The following is a 16297-nucleotide window of genomic DNA, read 5'->3' as shown; positions in this document are numbered from 1 at the left end:
AAAAAACTCGTTCTCGGCAAACTGCATTCGTTTCGTTACATCCAGTGAAAAAAATTGCCGTTTCGTCCATCAATCGTCCGCGACACGCATACCTCTTATTTGAATAGTAATATCACTTGCAAAAAAAATTGCTTCGTTCAAGTGAAGACCAATCACGAATCACACTAAACTGATTACTCCTTTAAATTTATTGAAAAAAAAAAAAAAAAATAAAATAAAATAAAATAAAATATCAAATAAGCATTATTTACACTCTCATCATGAAATAAAAATTCAATAAATTCAGATGACGAGATTTCTTTAAAAAACTGTTGGAAAAAAAATTAAATCACACGTACCAATATCGAACCTTCATCGTCAAAAGAATTTCGTTTACGCCCACAGCCCTTACCAGGAGTTCACGCCAATAATCCAAAGGCACTATTAAAAGCCCGCGCCAAACACTCGCAAGGATCTACCTATAACAGCTCGGTTTATCGTTATCTACACAGGAGCGAGAAAATTTCCATATTCTAAAAATAAACAATACACCGTATATACGATTTGCCGAGGAGCTCGAAAACGTCACCGGGTAGCAAAAACGTAAAAAAAAAAAAAAAAAAAAAAAAATAGTAAGCCACCTCTGGCTAACAGGACTAGTCGGTCAAAGGTAACTCGAGTAGTATATAGGTGAGCCTCGTATCGATTTCCCTTCGGCCAATGCCGCACAGCCCACCGCGACAGAATAGCGTTACACACACACACAGACAGATATAGAGATATCTCCCTCGTCGTGCAAGGTCCCGCGAGTTTATACCCACATTTACACCCACATGCATCCCACGTGTAACAGCCCGCAATTTTAAATTAACCTAAAGCTAGAGCAGCGGTATATGGCAACAGCAGTATACAGCAAAACGATCGCGTGCCTGCCTGCCTTCCTGGCCTCCGTTTGCCTCCCCCCCCCCGCTCACGCTCGTCCTTTCGTCGCGACGTCGTCGATATATTTTTTTCGAGGGTATACATGTGTATATATGTTGTGTATACATACTCCCCGCGTTTGTTTTTGTTTTCGATTCGTAACAAATGTACATGACACAGTGACGCCCGAAGGGCCACATCCCTTGGGTCCGAGGCTGGACAGTAAGGAGCGACGCGGTCCATCAGCTAGGAGCGGGACGACGAGGAGGACGAGGACGAGGAGTGGTGGTGGTGGTGGTGGTGGTGGTCGTGGTTTGGTGGCAAGAGAGCCGGCTGTTGGGTGGCCTGCTGCTGGAGCTCGTGGAGGATGTCTTGGCTGCTCTGGACGGGACTTAGGCTCGGGGTTACGATTATCTGGGTGCGCATCGCCGCGCCCAGTAGGGCCGTGTTCTCGCACGAGGTCTCCTCCTCGTCCTCCTCGTCCTCCTCGCCTTCGTCTTCGTAATCGTGATCGCAAGCGTCCAGATCCATACCCTCGTCGTTGTCACCCTCTTCCTCGTATTCTTCCACTTCCTCCTCCTCGTCGTCGTCGTCGTCTTCCTCGTTTTCGTCGTCATCCGAGACGACTCGCGTGTAGATGGTTTCGCGATCCTCCACCCTATCTGAAATCATCCACGAGTTTATTCATTTCTTTTGTTTTGGTGGTGATCCTATTTTTTTTGTAGACTCAGTCATAAAGGTAAATAACATTACAAGTGTAATGGACGATGCTATTCATTGAATTTTGACAATTCATCGTAAATCTCGTTTTCTAAACTATGCTTGAATTCCAGTCGATGAAAATTGATGTTAAATAATTTTTAACTACTTTGTAAAATACAATAGCAAGTAAGATGTATTAGAATCCAGCGTATATACTTTAAGGGGAATAATCGGTCGGCCAAAACGTACATTGAACTACTTCACTATTATTACCTTTCGACTATTACTGAAATAGTACATTTTTATTGCAACTTTTAAAAGTTTGCGAGAAAAAAAATTTTGGTTTGTTCATTTTTGAGTAAGTCAAGTTGTAAATCTTTCAAATAAGTTTCAAAATCATCAAAGTTTATATTCGATTAAGCCAAAACGGATTAAATAATAAAAATTAAACGGATAAAAAGTTTTTACGTACTAGTAAATGATTTTCAAAGTTCACAAATATATTATTCATCATTACGTAATCACAACCTACTCCATGCACTTTTAAACGATCAATAAAAAATTAATAATTATTCAGTTGCTACGAATGCTAATTGTATCACTACGCTATGCTACTTAATTTAAAAAATAAATTAAATTCTTTGGTACGTAAAGTTGAAAAATCATTATATTTAATGAAGATTTGGAGTAAACAAAAATTGATGCTTTGACAGAATGGCCACTGAAAACTATTACCATTAGTTTGTCAATATAAGATTGTACTACTTACGTTTAAAAAAAAACGAATTTTTCCTTTCAATAGTATCTATTTTCATTCTTTTAACACACACACACACACACACACATTATACATGCTCCTGTTTACATAATTAAAAGCCATCAGTAATGATGCCTCTAATCTCATAAAGATAAAAAAAAAAGTGCAAAATGAGGATTCACTCGTACAGTTACCGTGAATTGTCATGCTAATAAGCTATATGCAAATGCGTAGTAAATTGCCTGAGATTCTTCTGTACAGATTTTAATTTCCGTGTACAAAAGTGCGTGACGTATCGAGTGCCAAAGTGTAATAGCCGTGGAGGAGCATCAGACTCCTTTGAAGGAAACGCGAGAAAAAACAGTTAACGCGTCGATTCAATGGAAAAACACGGAGGGGAGGAAAAGATCGTCGAGTCAGCGGGGTAAAGTTAAATATAGGAACCGGGCGAGTGAAATCGCAGAGATAGAGAGAGGCGAGTATATATATATAGCTTCGCTAAGTTATGTGCACCGAAAAGAGAGCTTGCGAACTTTTATATTGAGCGAAAGTTGCCGGGAGAACACGATAGTGCAGTGTTTGTGTGTGCACGCGCGCTCCAACTGAACAAGCGAGTCGTTTTATTTGTTCTCAAAAATAATTCGTGACTGTCGAGGACTTGTTCTCTCAAGTATACTGGTGGTTGTTACACATTGTATTGGTATACGTGATTTTTACGTACCATCTTAGCTATCAGTTTTATCTCATGAGCATTTCAAGTTTTTACTTTACTCCCTCGTTATGTTTTCTAAAAAATTTTAAGTCAAACAAAGCCTCTATGCACTTCCATCATTTAATAAACCAGCTTGTATTATACAATGATTTTTCAAAGTTGACTTGTTAACGATGTTGATTTTGTACAGTAACAAAGTAAACAGTCGATATAATTCACAATATGCCATGAAACAAATGAAAGAGCCAAACGAAAGTCGGTTAGTAGAAAAAATCGTAGGAGATGAGCGAATTGGCAACGTACACTAAATAAGCAATCTCTATAGTGAAACGCAATAAGGAGGAGAGAAAGAATTTGAAGAAGAGAGAGAGTACTTGGGAGGGATCTCTAAAGTTGCGGGTTTCATGCAATAAGCTGGCTAAATTTTGCGAAGCCTGCAGCAGTATGCACTGGATACAAGTAAATAAGTGCTGGATAGCGCATGTACAAGGTATGCGCTCTCTCTATAGGAAGGAATGCATCCAAACAGAACCAAAGAGGGCCGAGGGCGAGGAAGGGATTTTAAACTTACTGTGTTATGTCTGTTTCGCTATAACGACGTAGTAGACGAGCGAGCAGTGTTCGTCGATGCTGTAAAACGCACACACATAGATAAACGTACACAAATAAAGAAACAAACATGCTTTTGCTTTGTGAGTTGGAGTTAGAGAGAAAGGAGCTGTGGAAAGTTTGGGTTGGGTGGGAATAAGTATAGATAATGAACAGGGTATGGGTGCACAATTTGCTTATGATTTACTTCACGCTTGATACTTGTGTACATGATACAATGGGCGTTAGGTATAATCGCCTTGTACATTAGGACTTGTAAAACGTGCGATCGTTAACATTTTTATGATTTTCCTTATCTATGATATTTAAAATTGTGGTTATGGAATACTTTGTTGTTTTATTTAATATAGATCGCACGTTTTAATTACTTTGCCAAAGTTTAGAGAAGCATCTAGTACTCGATGCATCGCTAACTTGCTTATTGTTTGACTGTACGCTTGTACCTACATGAGCTGCTGTTATACTTTTCTACGTGATTCGCGTCCTATAGCATTTTATTGGCCGTACTTTTCGAGAAAAGTGCAACCCTTAGCGTGTTTCAGATGTGTTTGTCAATTTCTTGCACTTTTTGTTAATTTTGTGATTCTATCTATAATCGATGTGCTTTATTTCAAAATAAGTATTACGTGCATTATTTATTTTTTGCTGTCCGAAATAGAATTATCACTACGATTTCTCTTACTGTTCTTCAATCAACTGAATAAAAAAATCTTTGATCCAGTGCTACTGATCAAAAGTTACAGCGATTGAAAGAAAAATAATGGAAATCCCTAACTATGAGATTTTCTCATTAAACTACAATTTTTTTATCGATAGGGCTCCATTTTAGATTTTATTAATGCTACAAAAAAATTTTTTTTTTTTTGCGATTCATCTTAAAAATCGTGATGCGTATGAATAAATTAACTAATCAATAAAAAAAAAAAACAGCTTGCATCTACCTCAGCGAAAAGCGTTGAACAAAGCAAAAGTGGATAAATCTAAGTTTTTTTTCAATATATCCTAAAATCACTCAAGGACCCTCGCACGCTTTCTCCTATTTTACTTGAAAGTGTAGATGACCCACTTAATAAACACCAACACACTTTGGAACACATGAACTAACATCGATTCACACGAATGAACAACAAAACGAACAAAAACAGAAAAAAAGCTCGCATGCGAATGTTGGCGAGGTACAAACCAGTTGTGTCCTTGGAGCTCTGGTCCAGCTCGTCATCATCCGGAGCAACGACAATAGTCGTGGCCGACGACGAGGAGGAAGAGTACAGGTCACTCTCGCCCTGCAGCAGCTGATGATTGCCGCCCTCGAGCTCGGAGCTGCAGAGCGGAGGCACCATTATCACCACGTCGCCCTGGCGCGTCGTCACCACCGAGGTTGGGGCTACCGACGAGTGCGTTGCCACACCAGCCGAAGCCGGTGGTAACGCGACAACTGTCGTCATCGTCGCCGTTGTCGTTGGTATTCGCGGTGGTTTCGTCGACGGTGCGACCGACGATGACGACACCGGGACGCTCGACGAGTCGGTCGGAAGCACCAGGTGCGACGGTATGGAACTGCGGAGCAGACAAGTTCGTGACGGTTGGTGGGAGATGGCTCGGCTGCAAGGATACACAAACATTTTCGTTTGATCAGTCGTCACGTTGGCCCATCAATTATGTATACGGCATTGCGTACATATAAAAGTATTTCTTGTCTAAGTGTTTGTATATAAGTATATATATTATATATACATTTTTATTTTCATTACAAGCGCTTCTAGTCCTAGTGTAGAAGTTTCAAGGATCATCTCATGAAAGAATCAGCATAGAAGAGTCGTAGCGAAAATTTCTAAATATTTGAGGTTTTTTTTTTTTTTTTTTTTTTTTCTTTCTCACTAAAAGACAAGCCAAAGAGTTTTGTGTAAGCGATCAGTATGCGAGAGTAATATTGCTAATTTTTGCTGTCGAGTATTCATTTCAACGTGTAACTTATACAAGACATGACCAGTTTGGGAGAAATTTTAAATCTATGTGTACGAGAAAAATACAAGCGAGGTGTAGATAATTGTTTCATATACGTGTGTACTGCAGTTTACTGAGCAAAGTAAGTATCGGCAAAAGTGTAAAAAAAGTGTGTGTTTGCGTCATCATCCTTTGTGCCCTGGTGGCTTCGCATCGATGCAACAAATGCGCGGGTCTGTTTTTCAATTAATCTATTATTAATTGTAAAAATTTCACTAGTACGATTGCGACATCCAAGCAACAAGGAAATATCGTAAGATGATACCGCATTAACTTGTTTATGAAACGAATAATAATAAAAGAAAACAAAGAAAAATGTTTATGTAACTTTGAGAATTCTTGGAGTTAAAAAAAAATTAATCTATGAAAATGTCGATTCGAAAATAATAACTACTTTTCATGAACAATATTTAAAAAAAAAATCTCGTAATTATTCTTTTTTTTCAACACATTTACGTTACATGGTTTTTTCCGACGTAGATTAACTCGACTACGTAAAAAAGAGATTAAATTATAGAGAAATATAGAGCGAGCGAGAGAGAGAGAGCGAGCGAGTCTGTGATGTGCGTTTATCAAAGCACATGTCAAAGCTTTCACAAGAGTGCCAGTGTATATATGTATATGTATGTATCCAAGTACAAGTAAGCCCGGCGAGATTAAGTAAGACTTAAGAAATTCAGAAACTGAAAATTGACTCATACATTGTGCATAGTGGATTATCAGAGAGGAGAGATTATCTACCTTAAAGGAGTCTCATAATGCGCGGACACAGTTACAAGTTTTGGGCTAAAAATGGTAAAAAAAATTATTACGTCACAGAAAAGTCCATGTACATCACTGAGCGAATTTATTGTACCTTTAAACATTATTTATACCATTATAAATATTATTATTATTATTATTATATTAAAAGTGCTTTCAAAAAGTAATTCACATCGAGTTTGTAAAGTTAAGGATATTCCTGTTTCTTTATTTTCGTACTCAAATGAATATCCTAGAAACAATTACATCATCTCGATTTAAACTACGTTTGCACCCACACAGTCTACCGACTGAACTACTACTCCAGTCGACTGTTTGTTCCATCCACCTATTTAAATGGTGATTTGACCCAATGTCGTTCAACATAAACAAATTCCTTGTATGCTTAACTAACGACTAATGAAGTATAGACCTAAGGCATTTCGGCCGAATGGGGGGGAGGGGGTCTCTTACCTGAGGGTGACTCTCTTCTTGACACGACTGCCGAGATCCGAGTGGCCGCGGTGCATCTGCTTGGGCTTACCGGCCAGATGGCCGGGCCGCTCGGAGTCCCGGAAGTTGCCGGTCGTCGGGGAACTCGGCTCGGACAGTTGCTTGTCGACGAGGATGGGCTTGAGCACGAATCCGGCGGCCAAGGTGCCGGCGTCCGCGGATAGTGGCGTTTCCGGCGCTCCGCCGTCGTCCTCGTCCCCGTTGGGCTTGGGTTCCGGCATCGGTAGGGCCAACAGGCGCTTGCGGTCCTCCATGTACAGCTCGATAAGCTGGTCGAGTTTTGCTTCGATGTCGTCGACCTGTGGGTTATTTATTATTACCTTTTTTTTTTTTTTTTCTTTTTTGTTTCACTGTCACCTCGGTGCGTGTCATCATTTTCCCCATGTCACGCTGGAGGTTTTGCACACAAAAGGGAACAAAGTTTGCTAGATTACCTCGAATATCGCGGGACAATACCCCAAAGGAAACTAATCGTTTAATTGACACTTGAGAACAAAGTGTTTTTAATGTATTGGAAGGAATGTTGTGCAAAACCCAAAATTGCTATAGTATGAATTACATTAAAAAATGTGTTCAACATCGGAGTTAGACTCACCTGCCTTTCGACCTTGACGATTCTCGACGCTAAGCTAATTTTCGAAGCGTACACGTCCCTCGCTTTCGACCCTTGTTTACCCAGAATTTGATCTAACCTGTTTACAGTTCAGACAAGGAAATTAATATCAGCGGGCCTTGATTGATCTTCGGCGCTCAAACAGTGCAATCAGCCGCCCAAAACATACACCAAAGCCTCCACCCTCTACGGGTTACTCGTATTACAAGCTCGTGAAATAACAACAACGACACGTGCAAACAATGCTTCAGCTAAATATAAATATAAATCTATATAAGCTGTACACTTCGATCAATCAGAGCTGTGTAGTGTGCATGTGTATAATATATAATTATTGTGTGGAGAAATAAAAAAGTTTTTCGTTGCTATAGTGCCGATAAAAGTACTTCTAATAAAGTATCAAAACACATACTCGACGCCTAACGCAATCCTACAAACTAATAGATGCGTAGTACTACTTGCATACATTTACCACAAACCGTTACTGTTTATGTACAAGGTATTATTTACAGGTTTAGTTTTTTTTTTTTTTTTTTTTTTTTTTTTTTTTTTTTTTTTTTTTTTTTTTAATTACAATGAATCATTGCAGAGAGATTTACGGATCTTTTTTCAAAGTGATCGGTTTGCCGTACATACGCTTTTCTATTTCATGGTGATGATACATTTTTTACGATGGAAAAAAAAAAAAATATAAAAAAACAATGACACATGAACGAACATGAATGTATGGTAAAAAAATGAATCGCTTCCAGTGAGTGGAGTTTTTACGATTCTCGCCAGGTTTCCGCTTCAAAAAACGTTGGCGTTTGCAAAATGTATAGTGTCAAATGTACTTTTGACGAGGCAAAAAGTTGTATTTTCGTGTTGAAAAAAAGCAGCTTGTCTTGTGTGTGGGTGTGGTGGAAAAGACCAACTATCATATACTGCAGCATATATAAATATGCATATATATATATAAAAAGCGCAATACGACGACGGTATATCGGTGCAGAGAGGAAAAACAGCATTTGAATATTGTAACTTTTTTTATTTTTTATTTTTAAACATTACTTCTCAGGTTTTTTGTAATAGTGGAATATTTTGTATTATCCACAAGAATATTTTTTTTTGTTTTTATATTAAAAATTTCACTTTCAAGATAGTTCATCGTACCAAATCATATACATTCGCAAAGCTGTATTCTTATGATTGTTATATAAATGCAAACACTATTTTTCCCAGCTACTATATAAAATAAGCTGATAATTTAATAATAATAACGATGTAAAATAACAGTACGACTAGATGCTCGTGTCGTCGTTCAGATGTACGTAAAAACATTATGATAAAAAAGAAGATAAAAAGTACACATGTGATCAATAATATAATAAATAGTAATAGTAATAATAATATGTAAAAATAAAAACTATAAAAGAAAAAAAAAACAAAAACAAACTTTGATAAATAAGATGAAAAAGAAGGAGGCACGACTGCACCTGCGAGGCAATTTTTGTACCTGAAGTGCAGATTTCGCACGCGATTCAGTAGATCGGCGTGGCCGGAGCTGTATTGTTCAATCACGTCCTTGACGTCGTAAGGTTTCAGGGCTTCCCTGAATTTCTTGCGGGCCACGAAGTATTTCAGCTGCGATCACGCCCCCGCGGTTTCCAGACACATCATTACACAGTTTACGCTGGCGTTTTTTTTTATGTTTTGTTTGTTTGGCTTTTGTTTTGTTTGTTTGTTGGTTTTTGTTTATCTGTTTGAGTTTTTCTTTTTTTTTCCCCTCGACGAAGACTTTGTAGTTTTTATGTTTACGTTAATATGTTTGCTAATTGATTCTGTTATACATTATGTGATTTTTTGTTTTTCGTGTTTTTTTTTGCTCAATAAAGGCAACAGATCTTTGCTACCACTATTACTGATTCGTCATTTTTGTATTTTTCTGTTTGAACGACCTTAAAAAACTGTTAACGTGGACTTTGCGATTTAAAACTTATGAAACAAAACAAAAGAGTTAATTAATCACAATAAAATACATCGTTTTATTTTTATCCACACATAAAAATTAATTATAATAAATAATATCGATTAACATCATTGACTATACTAAATGATAAGTATTTTAATTAAAAAAAATCAAATAAAGCTTCTATAACAAGTCTTATAGTGACTATTTTTATAATGCATTGAAAAAAACATTTAATTGTTTATCTAAACTCTATTTATCAGCACAATGACAAAAGTTTTTTTGAATACATGCCAATTACGAAAGTGGAAAATTTGTGATAATTGAATAGAATCATTTATCGATACGAATATGTATTGTTTTTAACAAAATAAAATTTGAGGACTCTATAGAAGTAAGTATCAATTATAAAGGCTATTTTAATCATCAAAAATTATTAAAGCACACGACTGTTTCATGAAACGTCATAAAATTTTCTAAGAAGCAAATAATATTCTAAATAAACAAAAAAATAACTAGCTCATTAATCAGTAATCAATGCTAAGCTTCGATCTGTCGACTGTGTCGTATATAATTAATGTGTCAACTGTACTGCGATAACATTGTTTTCATTCGTTTGTAAGCTCAAGGTATTTTTTAAAGATTTGGGACGCAATCAGTGCACCAAAGCTATCCTGTCCTTTTTCGTGTAGCCCATCTTCAATCAACTCGTAATTCCCTACAATATGGAACGCTAAGTGCATCCGCGAAAGCATCCGAAATTTTTTTTCTCAAGTAGAAACTCAATGAAGGTGCAGCGAGAAAGCATTACCAACCGTACATTATACGAGCTTGAGATTCCGCGCACGAACCTTTAATTACGACGAAAAGCTTAATTCTGTTTGAATCGAATCTTCGAAACTCGACCCTCGGGACCGCGACAATCGAGTATGTATTATCTATGCATGTGTTGTATTTTATGGTATATGTGTGTGGAAAAAAGCGAATCGGTGGCACAAATATGCTCGCTTCTGTACTAGCGAGGATTTTCAAGTCCAGGAAGATCATCCGGTTCATTCGCTGGTGGTTAACGAGGTGAAATGAGACTTGAGCGAAGAGGTATTTATTTCAATGAGTTATTGACAAATAATATTTAAAGTAAATAAATAATACGTTTTCCATCTCTCAAACATGATATTTCACTGGCTATATTGGGAGGTGGTATTGTATAAATAATATTACTTTTTTTTTTTTTTTTAATTTACATGTAATTTTACTGAAATGATTTGATGATTCGTACCTTCGTAAATACCATAGCTGTAGCATATGTACGTAGTTTTTTTTAATAACTAATTGAAATCTAATGCATTCCGTCATATTTTAGTATATTTATTTTATTTTTTGTGAAATTAAAATTTTTTTACACTCGAGGATATTTACAGAGAGAGAGATGTATAAAATTAATGGTGCAAATTTATATTAATGGTTAAACATACTTGGTTAATTAATAATCGGTCGATGAAAATTTATATCGAAATTTCATTAAAAAGCATTCCATTTTTAAAAACCATGTACAGTTTAGTCATTTGCCAAAACAAAAGTAAATGAAGAAAAAACAAGAAAAAATTATTATTATTATCTGGCCTTGGGAAAACTTTTTTGTTCAGTCAATATACAATAGAAGAGAAAAAAAAACCCAAGGGCCATCAGAGAAAAGGAGAAAAAAAGTCAAGTACCATAAAAATGCGAGGAAAAAACGTAGTCACTCTAAAAAATCTCATGCCACCTGTATAAAGATATATATCAAGCGAAACGACGGCACGGAGAGGGCGTGTGTACACATACGATCGCACGCGCGGGGAGTTGAAAAAAGAGCCACGCGAAATCTAAAGTGCGATCGGGTGAAACAAAAGTTGATCGTCCGAAAGGTTAATATAGGTGGGTTATTGCACAGGCGCCTTAAAAGTTTAATGATACATACACACACACACACACGGCATATTTAAAATGGATTGCTTGAACTACATGCTCTTCGTTATATCACCATCATCACGCACGACACATGGCTAACAAGCAACTTGACACTTGACACTAACACAGAGCGAGAGCGAGAGAGAGAGAGTGAGAAAGAGAGATGTAAGAGGCACACGCACGTCGCAGCGTTATACAGCTATTAGTAGAGACTGAAAGGGGTGGTTCGGGCGGTCGAGGCAGTCATCGGGTGTGTCGTTACATGTATATATATTATATATACGCGTATAATATTTGTGATGGTTGAGTGATAGGAGAGTTGTTGGTAATACAGTGGAAAAAGAATGAAAGATAAAGACACACGACGTTGGAAAAGAACATGTGTACGAGGAAAGATAGCGCAAACGAGGTATAATAGAGTTTACAACATTGTATGTGATACTTCGTTGGCGTGTAAAAATATAATGATCGAGTGGTGGTTGTATTTTTTACGTGGACGTTGGAATTGTTTGATGGAAGAAGTTGGATTACGAGTCCGAAACAAAGTTCTTATCTCGATATTTATGCCCCACTTAGGGGCGATTTTTATGGGATTCGCGAAAAGTAAATTCGGTTTAAGAGCCTGTATGTAGATAAGTTCAAACTTTTTGTTTAAATGTAACAGTCGTTCGAAGGATATTTTTTTTGATTACCGCATTTACCACGACAATCTGAGAGCAAGGACTAATTTCCCTATTAATTTCTTTGAGGCCTCGTTTAATTTGTAAAGAAATATAAATTTCTATAGCCCCGGTGTTTCTTAAATTTCGCGATTTTTTACTTTAATCTTTTTCTCTCAGCTTCGCGAGCTTGTAAAAACTGTGATTAATGTTATTCAAATGTAATATTTCGCGAGAAATACGCATACATTTTTCTTGTGCCTCCAATCACGAACTTCAAAAGTTTTTTTTCATTTTTAAATAATCCATGTAATACATTCAAATCGCAAGATATCATTTAGAAGAAAAAAAGTTAAGAGTATTACAGTTCAAAAGCGCTCAGACGTAAATATTTCTAAATGAAGTTTTTTTTTTTTTTTTTTCTATACTTTATTTGCAATCGGAGTATTGTCAAATCCATAAAATGTCTGTGCAGCCTTACGAGGCCGAGAGAAGGATATGAAAAAAAAAAAAAAAACACCAACATTACGTTTTGAGTTTGGGAATTAATCAAAAATATCCAGAGATCTGAACTAATCATGAGACTATTTTTTTAACTTTTTGATTGTCTATAGAAACATCAGAAAGAAAAGATCGCACAGAAACTGTAATCGAAGGGCAAGATAACATAATCAACATCAGTAATTACTTTGTTTCGCATGTATACTCTTAACCCTCTAACTTATTTGAAAAGGAAAGTTAAAAATGTTTAAAAGCAATACATAAATGTATTATACCGTAAGACCTCAAGATCTAATTAACCAAGGAAGCGTCGATCGAAGTGGGCACGCTGAACCAATGGAAATTCAATTCAACGTCGGTTAGGTGGAACGGCTATAGGCAAAGCGTTGCAACGGATACAACGACGAACTTGGAACGTCACGTGTCCGCAGTGCAAAACCCATTGAGGAAGAGGTCGAGCAAATCTTCCACCACACGCACGTACACACAGGTATGGTACATGCACAATGTGCCTCACCATCGGGGGTAATTACGTGGAAGGGATGGAGGATCGATCGACACCCCATCCAGCGAAGCGGAGAAGAAATCAGGAAGAAGGACAACAACAACAACTTTGGCGACGCACCAGGCTTGTACCACATATAAATGTACACACACGTGGAGCACAGCAGTTTGTACATATATAGAAGAAGCTGGCTGATGATAACTCGGACGAATTTAATCTAAAGACAAGCGAGCATGGGAGGGATGCGCGACAGCTTAATGAAATGTGGCGCTCTCGATATATGGTGGAAGGGGTGAGTAATCGATAGCGGCAATTCTCGGGCAGTCGAGCAAGAGTAATATTCGCCGTGCCGTTGCAATGTACAAAAGGAGTCGATGTACGAAGAGAGGACGTATCGAGGCGGAGTGGCTTGGCTAATTGAATTCTTTGGCTCGGCGTGGGGAGAGTTTCGTTCTCTCCCTTTCTCTTGGGCTTTTTCTGGAATTATATCGTTGTTGTTCCGTTACTTCGTTATCATCGAGGCTGGACCAGGACACTTTATTCCGAGGCACTCGGGGAATCGTGAAAGTAGCAATAACCCGCGGCTTAGCGTCGTTCTCGTTATCTTCTTTCTTACGTGAGATGTACGGCAGAGTCTCTATTTTACTTTTCATTCGCGTGCCATCTGGAAGAACTACCCTTACGAGTCTTGTTACGACAATCGTGATTTACTTTCGAGATGTAAACCATTTTTGACTTTTTTGTTCGAGTTTTCAAAAATGTTGGAAGGGTTTCAAGAGCCCAGTACTGAGTGGGAAATCACAACGAATGAACATTATTGTCTCCCTATTTGAAAGTTGATTGGGTAAGTTTTAATTTCATCACAGGAAACGTCAAGTGTACCTACTCGAAAGAAATTCCACTTCGTCTGGGAGACAAAAGAAAATTTAAACTCGGGATGAAATTCTAAAGCAAGAAATGCAAAAGGATGGAGGTGATGTATTACGTATGAGGGACGTGATACGAGAGGCTCTAGATAAAGAAGAGTATAATTTATGAGCCAGGGCAGGGAGGCAGTTATATGTAGAAATGAGTAATCGATGGAAAGGGAAGTGAGGGGACGAGAGATACACAATGACGCGTCGATGAAATGTAAAGGCGAGGTTGGAAACTCTGGGTGTACTTTTAACAAGAAGTAAGAAGGAAAAGTGTGAAAAAAATCAGCGAAAAAAAAGTATACGTGCACGTGACGCGAATAAGTAAATATGGTCGAATAGGAGTCGAACGTATTATTTTTGTATCTTTTTATTGTTGGAGAAAGAAGACATATCGGGGTCTCATTGGGGGACGAGTATCCGCCCATCGTGAGAGCATCAATTAAATTTGAAAGTCCAATTTAGGAAACGCTTTGAAAGACAGAAAAAAGAAATAGAGACACGTGCGCATCTTTGAATTTTACACACACTTGCATGAAAACAGTTGGGGAAGATTTAAGTTTGAGGATGTTGCCAGGAGAGTATATAGTTTGAGTTCACGAGTTCATCATTTTCACGCTGTGCGGAAGGGATGTTTTTAATGACATTTCGAGTTCTCACTATTCCACGCGTAACTTTCATTATGTTTTCGAAATTTTCTCGTGCAACCTTGTACTTTATCTAAGCACGAGAAAGTGAGCTACCTGTGCATGTGTAACTTCGTACTGAACTTGTTCAACTCATAAAACTTATGTACAACGGATCCTCGTCACATTCATAGTATGATTTAACAAAATCTCTTTTATCATTCAAAGTTACTGTTATAGCTAGGAGTTGATTTTACTTGAATGCTTATGTGGTTTGAATGTTGAAAATAAATTGATTTCAAGTCAGTAAATGAGTAATAACTTGGAATCTCGTAATAAATATTTTTTTCCATCTGTTTTAAATATTAATATTTGCTCACTAAAAGGGTAATAATATACCACCTCTGAAGTAAAAAATACAATTGCAGCCACGGATGGTTTTTATTTCACTTTAAACACTCTGATTTGGCAAAACTTACTTAAAAATGTCTATCATCTTATGGTATCCGCCTATAGCTCATGTAATAACAATTATAACTTTAGAAAAAATTAATTTTTTTGCACGTCATTGTTCTTTTATATCTAGAGACTATCTATACAAATATAATATTTGGCAAAAATGTATTGTATAGCAAAAAAACCCCAAAAATTAATATTCTTAGAAAACATGTAAAAATTCAAGCTCCAACGGATTTTCTTGAATAATTTGACCCATCCAAAAACGTAGTAAAAATATATACTTTCAACATCCTTTCACCTTTGCATGTACACGGGGTAGTATAAATATATACATCTACACGGCATTCCAAGGAGGGGGAGAAAAATCAGGTTTCTTGATTGAACGCACACGAGAAAACAAGGTCATGCAAGTGCAAGACGGGGGACAGATAGAGAAAGAGATGTAGACACAAGAGCGGGGGGAATAAATTCACGGCGTACAATGAACACGTACATTCGAACGTGAGAAATAAAAGGGTGGTACAGGTGACTGGGGTGGGTTATTGGCGCCGAAGGCAATCCTTTCCCTGTCCCTTGGATGGGTCTGTATCACCGACGATAATTCCAAGGAAAGAGGTGGTGGGGAATTTTTTTGGCTTGTCGTCGGGCATAAAAGGACTCGAAGCAGGAGTGATACGAGTGAAAGTGCGGAGGTTGCGTATGGCATGTATTACGAGGGTGGAAGAAAAAAGGATGAATAGTCTTTCGTCCGTTGAGAATCGGGGAGAGCCAGCGCGTCGTAAGGGGCGGAGTTATTGTGAGACAAGTTTGAGGCAAAGAGAGAAGTGTAGCAGAGGAGAAGTAAGTATATAGCAGAGAGAGTAGAGTGGACTACCTAGTTTGGATATTTTTCACGCGACCGAGCAAGTCGACGTGGCCGGCGCTGTACTGCTCGATCACGTCCTTAACGTCATACGGCTTCAGCGCCTCTTTGAATTTCCGCCTCGCCACGAAGTACTTCATCTGGCATATATAAATACGGACAAGTTGTTCACACACGATTTGTTAGATAACCTTATCACATACCGGTTGTATTTTTTTTTCTTTGTTTTTGTGTGTTATTTTGTGGGGAACTATCGGGCTCTGCTCTACATGTAAGTTTGTGTGCGACCTTGTATGAGATATTATCCAACCAATGGAATACA

General features: G+C 37.7%; 1 protein-coding gene across 1 annotated transcript in view; it reads right to left on the bottom strand.

The window, feature by feature from the left end:
* Nucleotides 1–766: 766 nt before the first annotated feature.
* LOC106636543 (KCNQ potassium channel) overlaps nt 767–16297 on the bottom strand; it is a 59202-nt gene continuing 43671 nt past the window's right edge. The window contains exons 13-17 of the mRNA XM_089592542.1: nt 15988–16115; nt 7534–7630; nt 6900–7237; nt 4864–5282; nt 767–1562 (exon numbers count right to left, since the gene is read on the bottom strand). Coding sequence (XP_089448668.1) covers nt 1147–1562; nt 4864–5282; nt 6900–7237; nt 7534–7630; nt 15988–16115 — 1398 coding nt within the window. The 3' untranslated portion in view covers nt 767–1146. The remainder of the gene's footprint in view (nt 1563–4863; nt 5283–6899; nt 7238–7533; nt 7631–15987; nt 16116–16297) is intronic.

Source organism: Copidosoma floridanum, unplaced genomic scaffold (assembly GCF_036245765.1).
Source record: "Copidosoma floridanum isolate Cflo_tuat_1 unplaced genomic scaffold, Cflo_Japanese_pri ptg000019l, whole genome shotgun sequence".
In the NCBI taxonomy this organism is placed as follows: domain Eukaryota; kingdom Metazoa; phylum Arthropoda; class Insecta; order Hymenoptera; family Encyrtidae; genus Copidosoma; species Copidosoma floridanum.
Note: the sequence above shows the minus strand (reverse complement) of the source record. Positions and strands in the feature narration are given on the sequence as shown.